This window comes from Danio rerio, chromosome 14 (genome assembly GCF_049306965.1).
Source record: "Danio rerio strain Tuebingen ecotype United States chromosome 14, GRCz12tu, whole genome shotgun sequence".
Lineage (NCBI taxonomy): Eukaryota > Metazoa > Chordata > Actinopteri > Cypriniformes > Danionidae > Danio > Danio rerio.
In genome coordinates, this window is record NC_133189.1 from 25,512,927 (window position 1) to 25,534,413 (window position 21,487).

Here is a 21,487-nt window from a genome sequence, read left to right on the forward strand (position 1 = left end):
TGTCATGCTATGGACAAAAGAAACAGTTTGGTTTCGGTTCACGTTTTCCTTTGTATTCGAACCCATATCAGAATATAAACACATTCACTGTCAACGCCCTCTTGTGGACATTAGTTCTGTAATATAAACAATGCACATCAAAAAGTACCAACCAGGCATCATGCTGAAAGGAGTTCATACAGGGGAATGATGCTGTAATTTAGTTTGCCTTGAAGAATTTGTTCGTACAAATGTATGTCATTGTTTATTCGGCCTCATGTTGTTCCAAAGCTTTGACAACAGGAGACGTTTTGAAGAATGTTCACGCTTTTTTTTTCCATAAGTATAGTTACTACCCAGTTAGCAATTAGTATGTCTAATAGATGTCTAAACATACTCATCTAGGCTAAAACAAGGCTAAATAATAGACGTCTAAGAATAGTCCAAAACTAGACTAGCCATCAAATAAACAGATGAATGACCACACATATAAAATCTGACTAATCTTTTTATTTGAGGACTAGTCTAGTTTTGGGCTATTCTTAGATGTCTATAGATTTTCACTAACAGCCCAAGTTTAGCCATGCTTTAGCCAAGCTAACCACATTTAGATGTCTATCAGACGTCTATTAAACACAAAATTGTTTGCTGGGCACAAATTTTAATGCTGTTAAAGTATAAGTCACACCAACATAAGTCATTTCCTTGGCACAAATTAGTAATACTGATACTATAAGTAATACTGATAATAGCATTATGGGCTGGTAGGGGGTAGCTGACATCATCATTTTCAATCATAACTTGATTTTTTGGTCAAACAATAGGTTTTTTAATTAATTATCTTGCATAGATTCCACCCCTTTCCTACATCCAGTCAGTTTGTAGTGATCTTGAATTTCATCATCAGAGAAGTATGCATAAACGAAGCACACTCTGGACTTTAGTTCACATTTCATATTAGCCTCCTACCACTCAACAGCCAATGGATAGAGATCCAAGCCCTGCTCTTTTTCAAAAATACACTACACTCCATAAAATATGTCAAAGAAAATATCTGTCGAACAGTTCCTCCCTATGCCCTAATCCCTTTAAAAGGCTTACCCTTCAGAGCATTTCTCTGTCATTCACTCCACAAAATTAATATTTGGGAAAAAAAACCTCCATAAAAATGGTTGGTTTTGAGTAATCCTCAATATTGTAGCTGAACTGATCTCTTTTGGAACACAGCATGAGTGTGTGTGACAGTAAAGCGGAACACACCCAGTAATCAGTAATCCTGTGGTCTGAAGGCTGATATGAAGTTGCCTTATGGAACAACCCTTCAGTAGGGTGGCCATAAATGTTTTCCCTTTGCAGTGCTGTTAGGAAACAGATCTCATTTGGAACACTGAAAGACTGTAAAATTAAAATGGAAGTAATCTGAAGTGCCTGTTTTTGAAGTGCCATTGGGAGATTGACACATCCAATTTGGTACACAGTCTGCAAGTGAAATGGAATGCAAGTAAACTTTAGAGCAGTCATGGATCAATTAGTACCGGGCCGCACAAGAAATCATTAATTAATTCAGTTTTATTTATTATCTGAGTCTGAACAATCTTTTATTTTGAAAAGTCTCTTATTTGGAAAAATGAAATTGAAATACTGAACTGTAATCTTTCAGTTACATCTGGGTCACTTGAGTGCCCCACAAGCAGTAAAATGAGTAAGAAATTGACGTCTTTGGAAAGTTTCTTTGCTAAGGCGAAAAGTGAAGGACCGGCGCACAGCCAAGGAATGGATTCGCAACTCATTTGTCAACAAATCAGATTAATCCACCATGGCTGTGCAGGAAGATCAGCTGCTGGAGATCACAAATGACGGCAGCTTTTTAATTTGTTGTTTAAAATGGCCATGTGGCTTGCTTAAACAAGCGGCGTGACATGCTCGTGCCTTCCAGATGCACCCAGTGAATGAATTCCACGAGTGCACTGCGAGTCACGTGACAAGAACTGACCGATCAGCTTCAGCTTGTATGGAATATGCATATTTCAGTGGACTAATTATCTCAGACAAACACAGAACTGATCAGTCGCCTAGCAACCTACAGCATACGAACCCCCCAGGTCTGTGGTAAAATTGTTGCGTTGGCCATCTATGGTGATAATAAAGTTGAGGACCACTGTTTTAGAGGGTCCCATAGCAGACATGCTATGCCACACCATGTCTTTTAAAATTCTAAACATTGTTTTCTATTAAGGCGTGTGTCAACCGAAGTGTTTCTGTGAGCACTGTTCTAAAAACATTCAGCAGTGAGTGCTTCTCTACTGTCAAAACTTTTAAAAACAAAGCTCTCCGCAGAGTAGAACAATGTCGATGCTCAGTGCCTGGCTACACTGCTAGTGTTTTAAAATCACGGCGCTTCCAATGACAACAACAGAAAAAAAGCTCTGCTTATGTTTCTGTAATTAAAACGCTTTGGTGGACACGGACCCTTAACGTGCATTTACACTGCTGCCAGCGAGACTGTTAGCATTCACTCTGGCCACCTTGCCAACATTGCTCTACATTCAAAGTAACTGACCTGCCACTGGCACTAACAGTCGAATATGTTTACATGCTTTTGAATTAAATAAATCAATTAAATTAAAAGTGTTTAGGCTTTTATGTTCATTTTTAAGCGCTACACTGATTTTAACATGCCATTTATGGAAGACGTTTAATAGTCTTGGGCTTCACGTTAACGCTAATTTGTGTGCATCCTACAGTACAACCTGGGAAACTTTAATATTAATCAACCTCTGTGCTTTGTTTTGCTTGGGAACTAATGTGGTCGGAACCAACGTTTATTGGACTGTATATTCTGTATACCCTCTCAAGCGGTTGACTCGTAAATTCCGATATGTTGCTGAACCACATCATAGCTTATAACCACAAAGTTGAGCTGATTTTATCAACCAAAATGCACTGGGCAGTTAAAATGAATGACTTCCGGCTACTTTTAACACTTGCTGGTGGCCGTGTGAACGCATGGTTAATGTACGCTGTTCAAATTACACAGAGTGACAGAGTCTTATATTTAATACTGTATGGCATGCGTTACCCTTAGTTGTCACAAATGCGGCTCTATATGCTTCTTATCCAGGAGTGCGACCGACTTTACACTTAAGTTGGCGGAGGGACAATTTAGAATTTTTCATTTGCCTAACCTGCATGTCTATAGGAGAAAACCAGAGCACCCACAGTAAACCCACGCTGACACAAAGAGAACATGCAAACTCTACACAGCCTGCCGTCTCTGCCGGAGCTTAATCTGGGGGCCTTCTTGATGTAAGACAACAGTGCTAGCTATCAAACCACTGTGCAGCCCTAGAACATAACGAGTGACTGACTGAAGTGAAATGGATCTATATAATAATCCAGCAATTCAAAGATCTCATTTTGTCTAAAAGCTTGCATACTTTTCTGTTACACACTCAAAAGTATATATACTACACCCTAAAAGTAGATACTTTTTTTGTGAAGGAAAAGTATGTGAATTAGGACACAGCATAGTAGTCTTGAACACCTTGATTGATTGGATCAGCTGTGCTTGATTAGGGTTGGAGCAAAATTGTGCAGAGCTGCGGCCCTCCAGGAATTGAGTTTGAGACCCATGCGCTACACCAGAGGTGCTCAACCCTGTTCCTAGAGATCTACCTTCCTGCAGATGTCAGTTGCAACCCATATTAAACACACCTGCCTGTAGTTACCAAGTGCTGTTCAGGTGTTAATTAATTGGTTCATGTGTGTTTGATCAAGGTTGGAGCGGAACGCTGTAGGCAGGTAAATCTCCAGGAACAAGCCCAGCAGGCACAAACATCATTTATTAATTTTCTTTTCAGCTTAGTCTCTTTATTATTCTGGCGTCACCACAGCAGAATGAACAGCTAACCTCACGCAGCGGATGCCTTTTTAGCCGCAACCCGTCTCTGGGAAACATCCATACACACCCATTCGCACTCATACAATACGGACAATTCCGCCTACCCAATTCACCTGTACCACATGTCTTTGGACTGTGGGGGAAACCGGAGCACCGGGAGGAAACCCACATACGCAGGGGGAACATGCACACCCCACACAGAAACGCCAACTGAACCAGCCAAGGCTCGAACCAGCAACCTTTTTGCTGTGAGGCGACAGCACTACCTACTGCACCACCGCACACAAAATCAGAAGATGTTAATATTAGGTTAGATTCAGGTCATTACAAAATTAATGTCTTCAAAGACAACTTTTTTTGACGTCCAATAATGAAGTGCAACTACGTTGATATTTGGTCTATTTTAGGTTGTGTTGGAAAATCCAACATCTGATAGACATCATAGTGGTAACGTCCACACAAGGTGTAACATGATTAGACGTTGATTTTAGGGTGGACGTTGGCATTGACCTAATTTTCAAAAATCCAACGTCTCCATGACATTGTGTGTACATTGGGGTACAACGTCAATATGACGTCATGTTGACGTACTGTGCCTGCAGGAAGGGTTGCGAACTCTTGTTCTACTCTGTATTGTGCGTCTGCACATATTCGTATCCGCTTGTTAAGTCGTAATATATGAAATACTGTCTGGGTCCGAGCCGCTACTCATTTGAATTGTAAAAATATTCGTTTATGGCCACTTTTTAGTCATATCACACATTAAATTGAATTTTATATAAACTCATGGTGTACACACCAGTCTCTGGAATTGCTGCTTCATACATAACAAATTTTTAATAATTTATAAAAAATGTATCTCTTTCTGGCTATTGGATATTAAGCATCGCTTTATAAACGTTTATTATTACCATTTAATAAGTCTCCCCATACAGTTTGATAGAGCACTTGAATCCAGAAACCGCTCCCATGACGTCACACTTAACAAGCGGATAATTAGGTTAAATGAAATTAATGGCATTCGTTTAGTCCTAATAACTTCTCCAGTTTTAAAGCACAATGACTCATCCTGAAGAACTTCAGTATGTTTTCATTGTGTGGAAAAGAGCAGCGTGAACATTCAGCTAATATTCTCTTTTTGTGTTCCACAAAAGGAAGAAAATGAAATGTATTTGGAATGGCACAAGGGTGAGAATTTCATTCTCATGTTTTGGCTGAGCTACATCTTTAAAACAAATCATCGTTGCACCAGTCAGCAAACTCCTGTAAGTACATGGTCAAAAGCATTCAATTGGGAATGCTCTGTTACACATTGAGGTGGGAGCGGTGATGACTCAGCATTGAAACTGATCCCTGCACATGCTGTTTTCCTTCCAGCAATGTCTCTCAGCAGACCTCCATAATTCCCGCATCCTGTCCTCTGCTTGTTCTGGATTTCGTTTTGGTGCGTTTTGCCATTGAACATAGGAAGAGGCCTTTGAGAGTCCCTGAGCAGTTTGTCAAACCAAAGAAAACCGAAGAAAACTCAAGCCTGAGAAGAACGAAGAGACACTTAATTCTACACAAGCACTGCAGAGCGTCGTAAAGCATTGTAAAGGCTCTGATTTGTATACAATCGTCATAAATAAGCCCTGTTTATGAGCAAACAGCTTTGTAAACATGCATGTGCGATCTGAATGATTCGGGGAAGCTGAACATTATCTAACCCGAGTGTTCATACTGCATGCCATGCTATAGCACTGAATCTGAGAGATACGTTCTCGTTCAGGACCACAGTTATACGTATGCGATATTCAACTGTTGGGGTTATACGTGTACATAATAGTTTATGAGATGCGGCAGACACTGATTTTCAGATCCAAACTGACAATAAAGGGCAAGAAATCTGTAACTTTTACAGAAGGATCGTCATTTGGGAGGTGCACTTTGTATTTCGGGCGTATTATGATGTCCGTTGGGTGTCAGTCTGTCTTGAAAAATGTAGAGGTTGTTGCTGGCAGCGATGGCGATGATGTTTTCTTTGGGATGCCAGGCGGTGTGGAGGATTTTCTTCCTGAAGTCCAGACTGTCCACGCTGACGTCAGTCTCTTTTCGTTTTTTGCCCACACAGACCCGGCGCGGCTGCAGAACCGCCCGTCTCTTACAAACCTCCCGACTGGCCTCCAGAGTGACGTCACGTCGACTCGCCCGGTCAAACATTCGGAAGTAGTTGTTGTAAGCCCCTGTCATTATCACGCTGCACAGGAAGAGAAGGATTGAGAAAGAACATATGCAGAGCAGCTGGATCCGCTCCAGTATGCATTTCAGAGGTCAAAGGTGATGTTGCAAGGGTTATGGCCTCACCTGTCTGTTCCGTTCCAGGCACATTCAAACTTGTCAAAAATACAATCGCTTTCATATAAAGAGCACAGTTTGGTTCGCAAGTAGTCGTGGACCTGAAAGCAAGAAGCAAAGATGTGACAGAAAAAGACTGAAAACTCAAAAAAACCAAACAAACATTAAAAACAAGTCAGAGGTGCACAAACTTGCAAAGTGTAGTTCCAACCCCAATTAGAGACACCTGAATCAGCTAATAAAGCTCTTTCAATGTATACTAGAAACTTCCAGGCAGGTGTGTTGAAGAAAGTTGGAAGTTAAACTCTGCAGGACACCGGCCGTCCAGGAGTCCAAGTTTGGGCACTCTTGAATTAAGTAAATTACTCAATCTTAATGAATTATTAGGTATGCTAATGTTAATGATAAGTAATGTTAATATTTGTTTTTATTAACATTACATTTCTTCCATATTAGAATAAATAATTATTATTAATAATTGTCATTTCTTCCAGAAAACTACAGCTGCTCAGAATGACAAATGTTTTTCTTAGTTATTCCACTAAATATTGACTTTGAAGCTCTTCTAAAGTTAAAGTTAAATATAAATAATATAAACATCAAAACTTTTTATACAAAAAAAGTTTTAGAATAAAACAAAAATAATGTTTTACTTAGAACCTACTATAAATTGTAAACCAAGAGAAACAACATTTTCAAGTGTCTTTTTAAACAAAGCTGTATATATATATATAGGAGCATGTCTATGGTGCCGATTTGGATTAGTCAATTATCTTAGGTTGCATGTTTTTGGACAGTGGGAGGAAACCGGGGAACCCGGGGGAAACCCACATGAGGATGGGGAGAATGTGCAAACTCTGCACAGAAACGTCGGCTGGCTTGGTAAGGGCTAGAACCAGTGACGTTCTTGCTGTGAGGCAACAGTGCTAACCACTGGGCTGCTGTGCCACACATCTACAAAAGGAGAAGGAGTAGGGGTGGAAGAAGGGGATTCTTTAAAACGAAGATGCCTATGGAAATTAGGCGTATTTACAGTGGCTTAGGAATCGTCTGATTGGTGAATCATAAATTGAATAATGCGGGACCGGCTGCAAGCAATCATAAGCATGTGGTCCTCTGGAAATTAGTTTAGGAATAAACTTCATTTAAATTAAAATATATATGATTTTTATTTATTTATTTGATTTTCTTTAGTCAACTATTTTTTAAGTTTATATTTATACTTTAATTCATTATTAGAGAACATTTAGATTTCACTTCAGGTGAAGTTGTGATTGCAAATCAGGGTTACTCCACTAAAGCTTGACATCTTAACTCTTCTGTAGTTAAATTTGAATATAAATAAAATAAACATGGACCATTTGAATGCAAAATAAAACTGAATAAAACTAAAAATAATGTTTTACTCAGAAACAACTATAAATTGTAAATTAGAAGAAACTGAGCATTTTCGTTTTATGGGAAAGGCTATATAACCATACGCATCTATTTTGATTATAAAATAAAAATTTTAAGTAATTGCCAAACAAATGGTACATTTGTTTTTATTATGTATTTAATTATTTTTTAACATTTGTTTCGACTGAAATGGCTAACTAAACTTTTAAAAGTTTTTCATTTTAATCCAATTCAATATAAGAGAAATATGCTAATTCATGCTAAATATAATTTAATCTTAGATGAAAATACATTAGTAAGTTTAGATAATTTTAACCTTTAACTTTAATTTATTTTATAACATTTTAGACAGTAATATTTAAAAAAAAACTTTTTTGACTGTCTTTATCTTATCACACTTACATTTTTTTACCTAAAAATTTAAAACCAGTGGTAACGTTAGTATTACAAATGTCTGAACACAAAGTACATTTATTTTTATATTAGTGAGGCTTGAATCCCTTCAAACTTAAACACTGTGAATTTTTGTGTGTGCAAGTAAGGGAGCATGCGAGATAGGCTACCTGGTATACTTCCACCGGTTTATTTTCCATGTTGAGGTCCCAGACTTTAACGGTGAGGTAATCTCTGGTGAGCAGGTACCGGCCGCTGTGACTGAACTTGACATCTGACACCGAGGAAACAATCTCTGAGAAGAACGACCGGCGAGTCGGATCCACCGCCTCTTCAAACACTAACAGCACATATAAACATACACAAACACATTCACTTTTATAATATTTTTATATTATATAAAAAAGCTGACTCAATATTGTAAAATACTGTATTTACTTTACCCAACACTGGTTTTAAACTTTAACACCATTTTGTTTTTAAGCGAACTGTAAGGCAAAAATGACGAGTGGAGAACTTTTACAGTCTATGGTGGAGACCCAAACCATTACAGTTTTAATAAAAACAAATTCCATTATATCCGTTTAAACCATTACAAATTCCATAATGACCCCTCTTTTTTCAGCAGGGCTGTCTTGGAACAACATTTCAGTCAACCCAGTCTAATTTTCATGCTAGGTTTAGGAATGAGGGAATTTCCTCTGGTTTTTCCCTGTGGAAGTTATAGGTTATGGTTGACAGGGATGTTGTTTCAAGACCGACAGATTATGTTCACCCATGAAAATGTCCTACTTGGCTGTACCATCTGGTATTTAATGCAGATGTGTGGCTTACGTTTGGCGTGTTGGTCGCAGAGTGCGCGGGCTCTCATGTCACAGAGGCGTGTAGTTCCTGTGCTGCTGCTGAAGGCCAGAAGGTGGCAGTGGTGAGGGTGAAACTCTGCCACGGTGATCACTTCACTCATGTCCTCCATGTTTTCTGGCTTCAGATCGACAATATCTGAGAGGAATTCAATGAGGAATCCCAACACACTAAGAATTGATGTCAACAGTATTTCAGAAAAAGCATTGCAACACCCTGGCAAACATTCAAAACTTCTGACTACAAAAAAAAAAAAAAAAAAAAAAAGTGAAAAATGCAGGGTTGTGTTTTTAAACTTGAGTTAAAAGTTTTTGGGTCATGAAACTGGGTTATTTAGTCTATTGTTCATACAGGATGCATTCCACTTACTTATACATTTCCCTTAACTCTATTTTGCTGACTCAAAATCAGCTTTGGATGAGTTCCACTTTGATTTTAGACCTATATGTGAACTTAAATGAGCACTTCGAATCAGGAAATCCTCTCTGTGGAGTTCTGAAGTGCATTCCACTTCATCAAGTTCTTAATTTTTTAAGTTTTGTGTATTATTGTAATTATAAATAATACAGACTTCCAAAGAAATATGTGTGTGAAACTCAAGAAAGGAGAGAAAACTTTGTCTAGCAACAAGTAGGCCTATGTTCTTTTAAAATTTTACATTAAAATTAATTAAGCAACTGACAAGTGGAAAATGAGAACTGATTTAAACAGATCAGTTTGTTATAATAAATTTTTTTTTCGCCTGATTTCAGGATTTTTGTTTGTGGTTTTATTGGTGGCATTTAGTTCTGGCTATTTTTTATATTGGTGGGACAAAAATAAAGGAAACGACTGGTCAAATTTCATTGTGAACAAAGTTACTTCACTTTTCAGAAGCAAATTTACAAATTATTAAATGGTTAGTTCTTTCAAAAACCACAGCCAAACCACGGAGACTATCATTCTTATTAGGGACACAAATTAAATAATCCCTACTCGGTCAAAGTCCATAAAGGTATCAAGCATCCTCAAAACCAACCATGCAGAGTTTATTTCCAACTTGCCTCAACACACCTGTCTGGAAATTTCAAATAAACCTAAAACCTTCTCTAGCTTGTTCAGGTGTGTTTGGAACAAAACTGTACAGGACAACGACCCTCCAGGAACAAGTTTGGTAACCCCATATGCCTTCATAGTCTGAATATTATGAAGCTACAAAAATATGTATTGTTTACACATAAACCAAAATTAACGGCTTTCTTCAACAGTTTATTCTCTTCAGTGTCATGTATAGGGCAGGTGTTTATGAGCACTGATGTATTTAACCCTTCCTCCTGAACACTTGAGTGCAAATTCCTCTGTTTGTAACAAAGAATAGCTGCATCCAGGGTAATATGTCAGCAATTCAATAGAGTATGACATGAATAAAAAGAACATTATTAGTCATTTATTGGTTTGTTGTGAGCACAAAAGTATTTTTGTAGCGTGATAATATTCCTATTGAACAATGGTCTGTTTTGAGGATGTTTATTAATATTTTCTAGACTTTGAAAATCTCTGGACTGTCTTAAAGGAAGATGGGGATGCTCTCAAATTTTATCTAAAATATCTTAATTTGTGTTCTAAAGACAAACAATGGTCTCAAAGTTTTGGAATATTTTTTTTTTGAGTGAACTATTCCTTTAATGGGCACCTATTATTACCCTTTTAACAAGATGTAAAATAAGTCTCTGATGCAACTATTTGAAATTGTCCCTTTTAGGCTTTGATCCCAATTGTGCTGTTTTGGTGACTGTTGCTTAAAATTTAGTTTAAGATTGTGCTCATTTCAAAATAGGGCAGAGCTACAAATGCCTGTGTGTCAGCATAATGGCAGATTTTAAAAAACAGAACTCAAAATGTTAAAAGAAGTATCTCAGAAAAGGGCTCAGTCTATGGAGACTGCAGTGTTCATTTGTGCACCCTAAAACTCCACATTTATAATGCCTTTTACTGTGTGTTTACAGCTTTGGCAGCAAGAGAGTCAAAATTTGCTACCTTCATCTCGCATTTAGGGAGGACGTTACAGCATATCACTTGCATTCCTGCATTAAAAAGTGCTTTCTAGCATGAAAATTGTGTGCACCTTATCAAACTCATATAACTAAAATATCAAGTTGTTGTGTGCGCTGTGGCTTTGCTCCACTTATCCAATATGTGTTTATTTGTCTGAAATATTCTGAAGCAGCTATACTGTTGTGTACTGTACATGAGATTTCAGCTTTTTAAAAAAAAAACATATATAACATTAATGCACATCAGTAACTCATCAGTAACTTCTTATTAAGTCCCTGCAAGAAAACATTGCAAATAATTGGAAATCTGGTAACCGCAATATTAAAACCCTTGGGAATAACTCTGGTTGGAACTAAAGTTCACTGCAATCCTCTCAAGTGGTGGACTTCTACATTGTGATTGCTTGCCGCTGAACTGCACCAAAGCTCTTTACCATAAAGTTTACCTAATTTCAACGGCCACACCGATAAAGTCGGCATGCGCCGCTCCTCGCCACTTATTGCCGTTATATTCTCATTAAAATGTAATGACTTCTGGTTACTTTGACGATTTTGCAGCCTTCGGTGTGAACACACAGTTAGTCGCTGACATTATCTTCAGCTGGTAAATTTATTACAAATGGCTGCTTCTCACTCAGGGCTGTTTATGCTAATGAGGCAGAGATCATCACTAATTTTTCCCCTTATACGACATGCACAAAGGAAGAATCTTAATCAAAGTGTTTCTGCAGACTGCTTTTAGCAAATGTTATTGTTATGAATTTTTACCATTAGAGGCTGGCTATATTCACACACTGTTGACACACACACACACACGACTGGGTTTTAACTCCTTAGAAAAGTGCATAATAGATCTGTTCTATTTTAAATATTAAGCTGACATACTTTTCTCACTCACACACATTTTTCATTTCAATACGTTGTTTGCTGTTTCCATTCCTGAGTATTAAGTAGTGCAAAGGTCTCAAACTGGATTCCTAGAGGGTCGCAGCTCTGTGCAGTTCTGCTCCAACTTTAATCAAACACAGCTGATCCAAATAATCAAGGTGTTCAAGACTACTACAGAGATGATTGTTAAGCAGGTGTGAGTTGGAAGTGGTTGGAGCTAAACTATGCAGATCTGCGGCCCTTCAGGGATTGTGGTTGAGTGTGTAGTTCTCTGTCTTACACTGAGATTAATAAGGATACTGAAGCTACGGTCAGTGATGCTGAGATGCCACAGGTTAATCCTCAGGTCATCGGCTGATAGGTATGTCTCACAGTCGCTGTTGACGCTGATGGAGTTGATGTGATATGCATGTGCGTTAGCAAAGACACGTCGTGGAGATGCCTCCACCAGGAGATCCATTGGCCGCAGGACAGGGACCTACACCAGCAGAGACTTGCATTAGAGATTAAGAAGAAACAGAAGACAGAACGTAAAGGAGACTACACACTTGCAGAGTGGTGATTGTAGAGAGGTCCTTCAGCCGGCCCTCCTCATCTCGGAGATTATACCCTTCTGCCCGCTTGTCTCTCTCACTCACCTTCCACAGCTTTACGGTCTTATCTGAAAACACACACACACACACACACACACACACACACACACACACACACACACACACACACACACACACACACACACACACACACACACACATACACACACACACACAATGATGCTATTCTTAAACACTGAGCATTGTTGTGATTTAGGATTGCGTGAAGCAATTTTATTCAGACTGACCATTGGTGGTAAGGAGGAAGTGGGCGGGGTTATGTGGAGGCAGCCAGCGAATCTTGTTGATTTTCTCTTCAATCTCTAAACTTTTCAGGTAATCGAATTCAGGCTCATGACTCTGAAATGTACTATACACATTATACTCGCCCTGAAAGAGAGAGGTAACGGGGTAAAAATGACAGTCATTAGCATGAATTCATTATTTGGGATAGTTCATTTGGAATAGTTTACATATTACTCATTTATTAATCCTTAAAGGGTCAAAACTTGATGATGTTTTTGGTTGAATACAAAATGAAATATTGTGAAGGACGTTTTAAAAATACTAAAAAAGTTAAAAGTTACTAGTATCCAACATTCTTTACTTTGGATTCTTTACTTTGGATTCTTTTACTTTACATTCATACTTTCCCATCTTGCTTTTTTATTATTATGATTATTTTGCTGCTTTCTGTAAAGTTATCAAAGTAGAGTAAATATTATAATTATAGGTTAAAGGTAATGTGATAAAAATGGCTCATTAAAATGTGCCATGCATGTACGGTATACAGATAAAGTTAGAATAATTATAAAATTATTAAAATTATTATATATATATATATATTTTTTTTAAAATAATTCCAAAACGATGTTTAACAGAGCAAGGAAATTTTCACAGTATGTCTGATTATATTTGTTCTTCTGGTGAAAAGTCTTATTTGTTTTATTTCAGCAATAAATCAGTTTTAAATTTTTTTTAAAAACATTTTATGGTCAAAATTATTAGCCCCTTTAAGCTATTTTTTCGATAGTAATTTTTCTAGCCTGCCTAGGTAACCTAATTAACCTAGTTAAGCCTTTAATTGTTACTTTAAGCTGTATAGAAGTGTCTTGAGAAATATCTAGTCAAACATTATTTACTGTCATCATGGCAAAGATAAAATAAATCTGTTATTAGAGATTAGTTATAAAAACTATTTTGTTAAGAAATGTGCTAAAAAAATCTCTCTGATAAACAGAACTTGGGGGGAAAAATACACATATGAGGGTTAATAACTCAGGGGGGCTAATAATTCTGACTTCAACTGTATGTACGTATTTTTAGTGACATCAAAATGCTCCTAAGTATGCGGGATAAACCTAAAAAATCACATCCAAAATGTGGGCCTCATTCTTCATGTTGTGACATGTGTTTACATTATGTGAATACATTTTAGTTTAAAATGATTTATAAAAATCAATATACATAAGAATTCAAGTTTGTGCCCATTTAACAAAAATGTTCTTTTTTACTCAAGCTCCTGGTCTACTGCTTAGGCAATGTACAATACATAAAGGAGGAGAAAGGGGAAGATAAAGGATGCCAAAAGATCTGACGACCGGAAAAATGAGTGCTAATCATGGTGATGTCATGCGCATGCAAATATTATATATGTCATTAATTGTTTAATTATTTACATTATATGTAAAAGAATGTGTATGGGTCCAAGTTTATACGGAGCCATCTTGATATGAATCATTCCGTTGTTTTTGTGGGACTGTGTGAATTTGGATTTTTGTAGTTTTTAGGTCATTGTTACAAACTGTCCTTAAATCTATAGAACTGCACTGTAAAAACAATCCTGTAAAAATACAGTATAATGTTTTTCAGTTTATGATAGCAATAACCAAAGAATTTATGGGGAAAAAAACTATAAGCTGTGGTTGACAGAAATCTATGGTTAAAAAAACAGTAAAGATGTTTTTCAATTTACAATATAATTAAGAGATCTGTAAAATACACAGTAAATAACTGGCAACTGTGATGTTCTTCAATTTACGGTAAACATAATATAACTTTAAAATATAAGGTATGAAAATGGCAGGTTAAATAACACTAATAAACAATAATGTCAAGTTTAAAAGACTTTGAAACTTTTATTTAACTGAGGTGCAACAACTCCTTCAAACAATAGTAAAGACTGATTGGCTTCGTATAGCAGAATAAAACAGTTTTTGTTTTTAAAGTCTTTAACAGAAATCAATAGCAAAAGCATAATAATACAAATTTTTGTAGTCTCAGAAACAAAAAAAAACCCTTCTTATAATAATAAAATAAATAAATGAAAATGGATTTTTTGTAATTTTTAGTACATTGTTACAAACTGTCCTTAAATCTATAGAACTATCCACTGTCTTGTAATATGACTCATAGGAATGTTTACTAAAATAGTGCCACCACCATGAACAAGACACATTGTGCCTGTTTCATCGATGTAGTTGGAGATTTGCGTAGCTCGACTGATCCAACTCTGCCAAATGCGAAAATGTTAAATTTTTTGATTTGGAAGCAAAAATGTTGGGTAAAAATCCACATATTGCATTTCATCAATGCAGCATTTTATTTGACAATACCAAATTATATGTAATTTCATTAAAAAAATTCATTAATGTATTGCATATTTACACCAGTTAGAGGGTGTATTTTAAAGGTAATCATATGTCATAATGAGCTTCTTGCAAACAATCTATTTGGTGTTTTTCATATTAGAAACCCTTAATTTTTTTCATGCAAATATGCCATTATTTTGTTTTTATTTAGTTTACTCAGCTTGCTTTCTTGAGCTTCTGATTCATTTTCAATTCATTCATTACCATAGTTGCTCTTGATGTTTAACTAAATCCTATTTAGTTACTCATTTGTTGTGTCAGAATGAAGGCATCAAAGTACATTCAAAGTAAAATTACTTGCTGTCTCTGGAGAAACCATATTGTGACCGAATTTTAGAATTATGAGGAAATAAATGAACTTTATCCATTTTGGAATAAGGATGTAACATAAAAATATGTGAAAAAAGTGAAGTGCTATGAATACTTTTCGGATGCACTCTACTTCTCACAGGGCAGCGAGGCAACAAATCAGATGCCTAAACTTTCTCTTGTACTTATTGCTTTTGGTTTGTCTTCAGTTTGTCCCCTCTTTTTGTGGCTTGTGACTATTGTACAAAAAGTCTGCTGTTACATATAATAGCAGCTTCTCTTGCTCCTGCAATTAACATGACATTTCACTCAACTTATGGAAAAGTGCACAAAAGAGCACTGTACGGAAGTATGAAAGGTTTTTCTCTTCTTATAATTTAAATACCACCTGCCGCCGACTCACAATGGCAAAAAAATGATGGTGTACAGTGACAAACTAAAAGGTATTGGTCATTTTAAAAAGTGTTTCATCTTTGTGTTTCAATTTAGTGTCTGTGTAAAGTGTGAACCTGCAAATATTTTTATCTCTCACCAGTGGTTCTCTCTGAAAGATGACGACCCTTCCACCTTTATCACCCGTGGCCAAAAACTCTCCCGTCTGGTTAAACTCCACCGTAGAGATGACATCAGCTGAATCACAGACAAGATGGAAAAAAGAAAAATAAATAGACAGCAGGTGAATCAAAATACATTTTTGGTCAACACCAAAATTTTTTTTTCAGGCCTCTGTTTATTTAAATGTGCTGTCAACTGCAGGTTTGCCTAGTCAAATATTAGAAGCTAAAGATCAGGTGTGCCTTGCCAAAGTAAACTGATGTCATATTTGTATTTGAACACAGATCCAAAAACTTTTTTTAATGACAAGGTGTGCATGTTTACATGGATTTTGAACTGATACAAAGACAAAGGTTGTTCCTCTTTAGCTACCTAACTCAAAAAAGTAGCCAGTTAAATCTTAATGGCATTATATTTAAGCTTATTTGTCTAAATTCAATCAATCAATCAATCAATCAATCAATCAATCAATCAATCAATCAATCAATCAATCAATCAATCAATCAATCAATCAATCAATCAATCAAGCAAGCAAGCAATCAAGCAATCAATCAAGCAAGCAATGGGGTGTATTCACACAGACTTTTAATTTCCATCAGCCAGCCCCAGGGCTTCCGGTGAATATTCATCCTATGTAAAATCGCCAAATTTAAGATCTTTAAAAAACAGCCTGGCTGAGATATGATATAAAGAGGGTATCAGACCACACAAGAAGCACTGCATCATATTATATTTTTCCATGCCATGGTTTTAAAATATGCAAATTATTTTATCCCAGAGTTTTTGTGCTAACCTCTCTTTTTATGCTTTTATGCTTTTTATAACAACCAAATGGATGGTCAAATCTATATAATAAATAATATTTGAATAACAACATCAATGCTGTAAAAGGAAGGAACTGTATGAAATTGAAAATAGTCACATAAATCTTTCACTGGAAGTTCATCATTGGCTGAAAAACACTATCTGTGCATTTAGCCAATCAATCAATCAATCAATCAATCAATCAATCAATCAATCAATCAATCAATCAATCAATCAATCAATCAATCAATCAATCAACCTTTTTTGTTTCTTGAAATAAAATTAACATTAACTGAAATAAAGTCAAACAAATTCACTAATTAAAATCCGGTAGTTACCAAAGAACCATTTTTTAGTTAGGAATAAGACTAGTTTATTGATCTTTTGTCAACAAAAGATAAACAATTCCAAACAGATGTTTCTCAGTTGCTTTCTACCAAAATAAAAGATCTATGATTTAACATTTGGAAAAATTAAATTGATCTGTCATTTTAACTGATGTATAATAATAATAATAATAATAATAATAATAATAATAATAATAATAATAATAATAATAATAATAATAATAATAATTATTATTATTATTATTTTTATTATTATTTATTTTATTTTCTGTTCGGCTTTTTTCTCTTTTTTGAACAGCCAACTTATCCAGCATACTGTATGTTTTACCTTTCCACCTGCAACCCATCACTGGGAAACACCCATGCATTCCCATTCACACTTATACACGACAGACAATTTAGCGTATCCAATTTACCTATAGCACATGTCTTTAATAAAATAATAATAGAGGCAATAATAATTGTCTTTCTTTCTTTCTTTAAAATAATGAACATACAGTTTCCCATGACTAGTACATCACCTGCCTTTAGCAAGTGTGGCAAAATGATAGCTGCACACATCCACTATAAACATACTGTGTCTAGCACTGAAGAAATTTCCACTTATTGACTGCTTCATCAACATTCCCTCTTAAAGAAATCAACGTTTGTCTACTGAACTAATGATTTCAACAAAACCTTTGTGTTTTGAAAGAATTTAATTTCTTTTTGAGAAACAAGAAACTTAAATTTCATCAAGTGTGTCCAAATTTTGGTTGTTGGACTTATGAGAGTTGGTGTTATGAGAGTTGGTGTTAGAGTTGGTGTTATGAGAGTTGGTGTTATGAGAGTTGGTGTTAGAGTTGGTGTTATGAGAGTTGGTGTTATGAGAGTTGGTGTTATGAGAGTTGGTGTTTGATGGTGTGTGCATGTGATGTGTGTATGCAGTGACGTGTGTGTGCGTATGTAAGATAGTGCTCATGGATGGTGTGTCTGTGTCTGCCTGATGGATGGTGTTATTGTGTGTGTGTGTGTGTGTGTGTGCATGATGTGTGTATTCATTGATTTGTGTGTTTGTATGTAAGATGGTATTTATGATGGTATGCAGTAGTGTGTGTGTATGTGTGTGTGAGAGTGTATGTGTGATGGTGTGTGTGGTTGTGTCTGTCTGATGGATAGTGTGATGGTGTGTGTCATGTGTGTTTTGAATGTAGTGTGTGTTTGTATGCAAAATGGTGTCCATGATGGTGTGTATGCAGTAGAGTGTGTGTGTGTGCGTGTGTGTGTGTGTGTGTGTGTGTGTGTGTGTGTGTGTGTGTGTGTGTGTGTGTGAGATGGTTTGCCTATGTTTGTTTGATGATTGATGTGATGGTGTGTACACAATGGTGTGTGTGCACATATGTATGTGATGATGTGCGTGATGATATGTGTGTATAATGATTTGCATGCCGTGGTGTATGTGATGGTGTGCATTATGATGTGTATGCAGTGGTCTATGTATGTGTGTGTGTCTTTGTGATACTGTGTATGCTGTGATGTGTGTGTGTTTGTGATAGTGTGCAAGATGGTGAGTATGGAATGGTGTGTGTGTGTGCACATTTTTATGTGGTGTGCATGATGTTGTGTGTGTTTTTGTGATGGTATGTGTGTATGCACTGGAGTCTGTCTGATGGTTGGTGTGATAGTGTGTGCATGTGTGTTATGTTATGTACACAAGTGTGTGTATGTGCATGTATGTATAAGATGTTGTGCGCGATGATATGTGTGTGTAATGTTTGTATGGCAACGTTGTGTTTGTGTGTGATAGTGTGAATGATGATGTGTATGAAATGGTGTGTGTGTGTGTGCAAGGGTGAGTGTAATGTGTGCTTGATAGTATGTGTGTATGTAATGGTGTGTATGCAGTGGTTTATGTGTGTGTGTCTGTATGATAGTGTATATGCAGTGGTGTGTGTATGTGTAATAGTGTGCATGATGGTGTGTATGCAATGGTGTGTGTGTGCACATTTGTATGTGACGGTTTTCATGATGGAGTGTGTGTGCGTGTATGCGATGATATCTATGCAGAGGTGTGTGTGAATGTGAGTATGTGATGGTATGTGTGCACTGGTGTGTATGTGATGGTGTGTATGAATTAGTGCGTGGGTGTGTGTGTCTATGTTATATTGTGTTTGCAGTAATGTGTGTGTGATGGTGTATATGCAATGGTGTGTCTGTGCACATGTGTATGGGATGGTGTGTGTGTGTGTTACCATCTGTGTACTCTGGCTCCAAGGCTGCAAGGTCTGAACAGAGGACCGGGCTCAGCATTCTGGGACGGAACCAAGGGCGGGGCTGCAGCTCTACCAATCCTGCAAAGAGGCGGAGCTTCATGATGAGCATTAAAATGTGAGTGGACAGCCAAGAACATGCTACCAGTGTTTTCATGCCTGCCAGAACAACTCCCCTCTGCTGGACCAATTCCCAAAGACTAATATATTCAAACATACACACACACACACACACACACACACACAGAGAAGGCTTTTAATGTGTTAAGATGAGCCTAAATGTGAGATTAGTTGATCTAATCCTGTTCCACATCAATATAAACATCAGATTATGATGATGGAAATCCTTGATCTGCCACACACACATATCTGAACATCTCCATCTGGCCTAAAAGCAGGAGGATCATAGACTTAGTCTTGCTCATTCAAATAACAAAACAAGAATGCAAATGAACAGGAAAACACTCTTACCTTTAGTCACATCGCTGTGCTCGTAATCCTTTTCAGATGCTGGTATTATTCAGTACATATAGTACGATACATATTCAGTTCCATTTCTGATTCGTTGTGTGCAAAAGATATCTGTGAAGATGTGTGTGATGAATGAATAACACGCCATCCATTTTTCCTCCATCAGCATCAGGGTCTGCTGCAAAGCTTCATGAGGGATAGTTCCACACGAATATCAGCCAAAATGCAATGAAAACCACAAGCAGGTTCAGTCAGAATGCATCTTCCCCTTGAAGTCAATTCTTTCCTGCTGGCTTTTCCTGAAAACAGAGGTAAACACATGACAGCTGGACCTGTGCGTAGGCATACTGATGTTTGTGCAAAAGAATGAGGGAGGGGTGAAGATTCTGTCTATTTTGCTGCATAGACTCCTCCTACGACGCACATCACAGAGAGAGAGATGTTAAGTGACGGGAGCTTGGCCAATGAGGGGACTGGTCAGTGAGTGGAGGCCAATGAGAGAACAACTGAGCATCACGCTGAGCGGCAACCCCCCACTACAGCATCACACTGATACAACGAGAGGAGCGGTTGCCTGGTAACCGCATCTGTCTGTGAGAGCAGAGCACGAGTCTGAGAGGAAACATGAAGCTCTGGTGTGATTACATAAAGATGCGAGAAAACTGGAGGATAACTGGACAAAAAGTATATGCGCTGAAATCAATGTTTAGGTTGCAAATAAATGTTTTTTTTAAATTTATTTTTTATTTGAACTTACTTAAAATGATAAAATGAGAGAAATAAAAAATTTTCTATTGTAGTAATATTACACCTACGATTATATTAAAGTAATAGAAATAAAACAATAGAAAGAGTTTTTTAATTGAAAGTTTGTGACATTTTAACATTTAAAACAAAGAAAAACACAACACACTGTAGTTAATAATTGAGTTTTGTAATTTTAATTTTGAATAAAAAAATAAAATTCTTAATTAAAATAATAATAAGAAAAATGTATTTAGTCCCATTATTAATCAGGAGTTGCCACAGGGGAATGAAACATTAATTTATCCAGCAAATGTTTTACACAGTGGATGCCCTTCCAGCTGCAACACATCACTGGGAAACATCCACACACTCTAAGTCACACTCAAACACTACGGACAATTTTAGCTTACTTAATTGACCTATAGCACATGTCTTTGGACTGTGAGGAAACACGGGGAGAACATGTAAACTCCACACAGAAATGAAAACTGGCCCAGCCGAGCCTTAAACCAGTGACCTTCTTGCTGTGAGGCAAACGTGCTACTTTCAATTTTTACAAATAGTTAAAAAATAAATATGATTCGATTAAATGAAAACAAAATAATTTAATAAATTAAACTGCAAACAGTCGTTTCCTTAACTTTTTCCTGTATGAATTTAATGAAATACTTTTTTAAATGACTGTTTCCAATTCACAAGCCATTAGAGCAGGGGTCACCAATCTCGGTCCTGGAAGGCCGGTGTCCCTGCAGGATTTAGCTCCAACTTGCCTCAACACAACTGCCTAGGTTTTTCAAGTATACCTTGTAAGACCTTGATTAGCTTGTTCAGGTGTATTTGATTAGGGTTGGAATTAAAATCTGCATAACACCGGCCCTCCAGGAACAAGTTTGGTGACTACAGCATTAGAGCATAAAAAACAACAACAACAAAAACAACAACAACAACAATAATAATATTATTAATAATAATGG

General features: G+C 36.8%; 2 protein-coding genes across 2 annotated transcripts in view; one reads left to right on the forward strand and one right to left on the reverse strand.

The window, feature by feature from the left end:
- The window catches only part of aldob (aldolase b, fructose-bisphosphate), a 509,131-nt gene that overhangs the window by 104,663 nt on the left and 382,981 nt on the right, over window positions 1-21,487 (forward strand). The window lies entirely within an intron of this gene.
- On the reverse strand, window positions 27-20,134 carry ppp2r2cb (protein phosphatase 2, regulatory subunit B, gamma b). The gene is made up of 10 exons (XM_021481149.3): window positions 19,767-20,134; window positions 19,278-19,376; window positions 15,873-15,970; window positions 12,629-12,770; window positions 12,336-12,448; window positions 12,088-12,265; window positions 8,840-9,004; window positions 8,176-8,345; window positions 6,224-6,315; window positions 27-6,116 (listed from the first exon to the last, which is right to left on the reverse strand). Exons 2-10 carry the CDS (start codon window positions 19,333-19,335, stop codon window positions 5,789-5,791), a joined length of 1,344 nt encoding a protein of 447 aa, XP_021336824.2. The 5' UTR covers window positions 19,336-19,376; window positions 19,767-20,134; the 3' UTR covers window positions 27-5,788.

Coding starts and splice junctions, on each gene's coding strand:
- ppp2r2cb (XM_021481149.3), bottom strand. CDS start 19,335: ATGCTGAGCCCGGTCCTCTGTTCAGACCTTGCAGCCTTGGAGCCAGAG. Junction 6,316..8,175: donor AACCGGTGGAAGTATACCAG/GTAGCCTATCTC, acceptor TCTTGCTTTCAG/GTCCACGACTACTTGCGAAC. Junction 6,117..6,223: donor GCCTGGAACGGAACAGACAG/GTGAGGCCATAA, acceptor CTTCCTGTGCAG/CGTGATAATGACAGGGGCTT.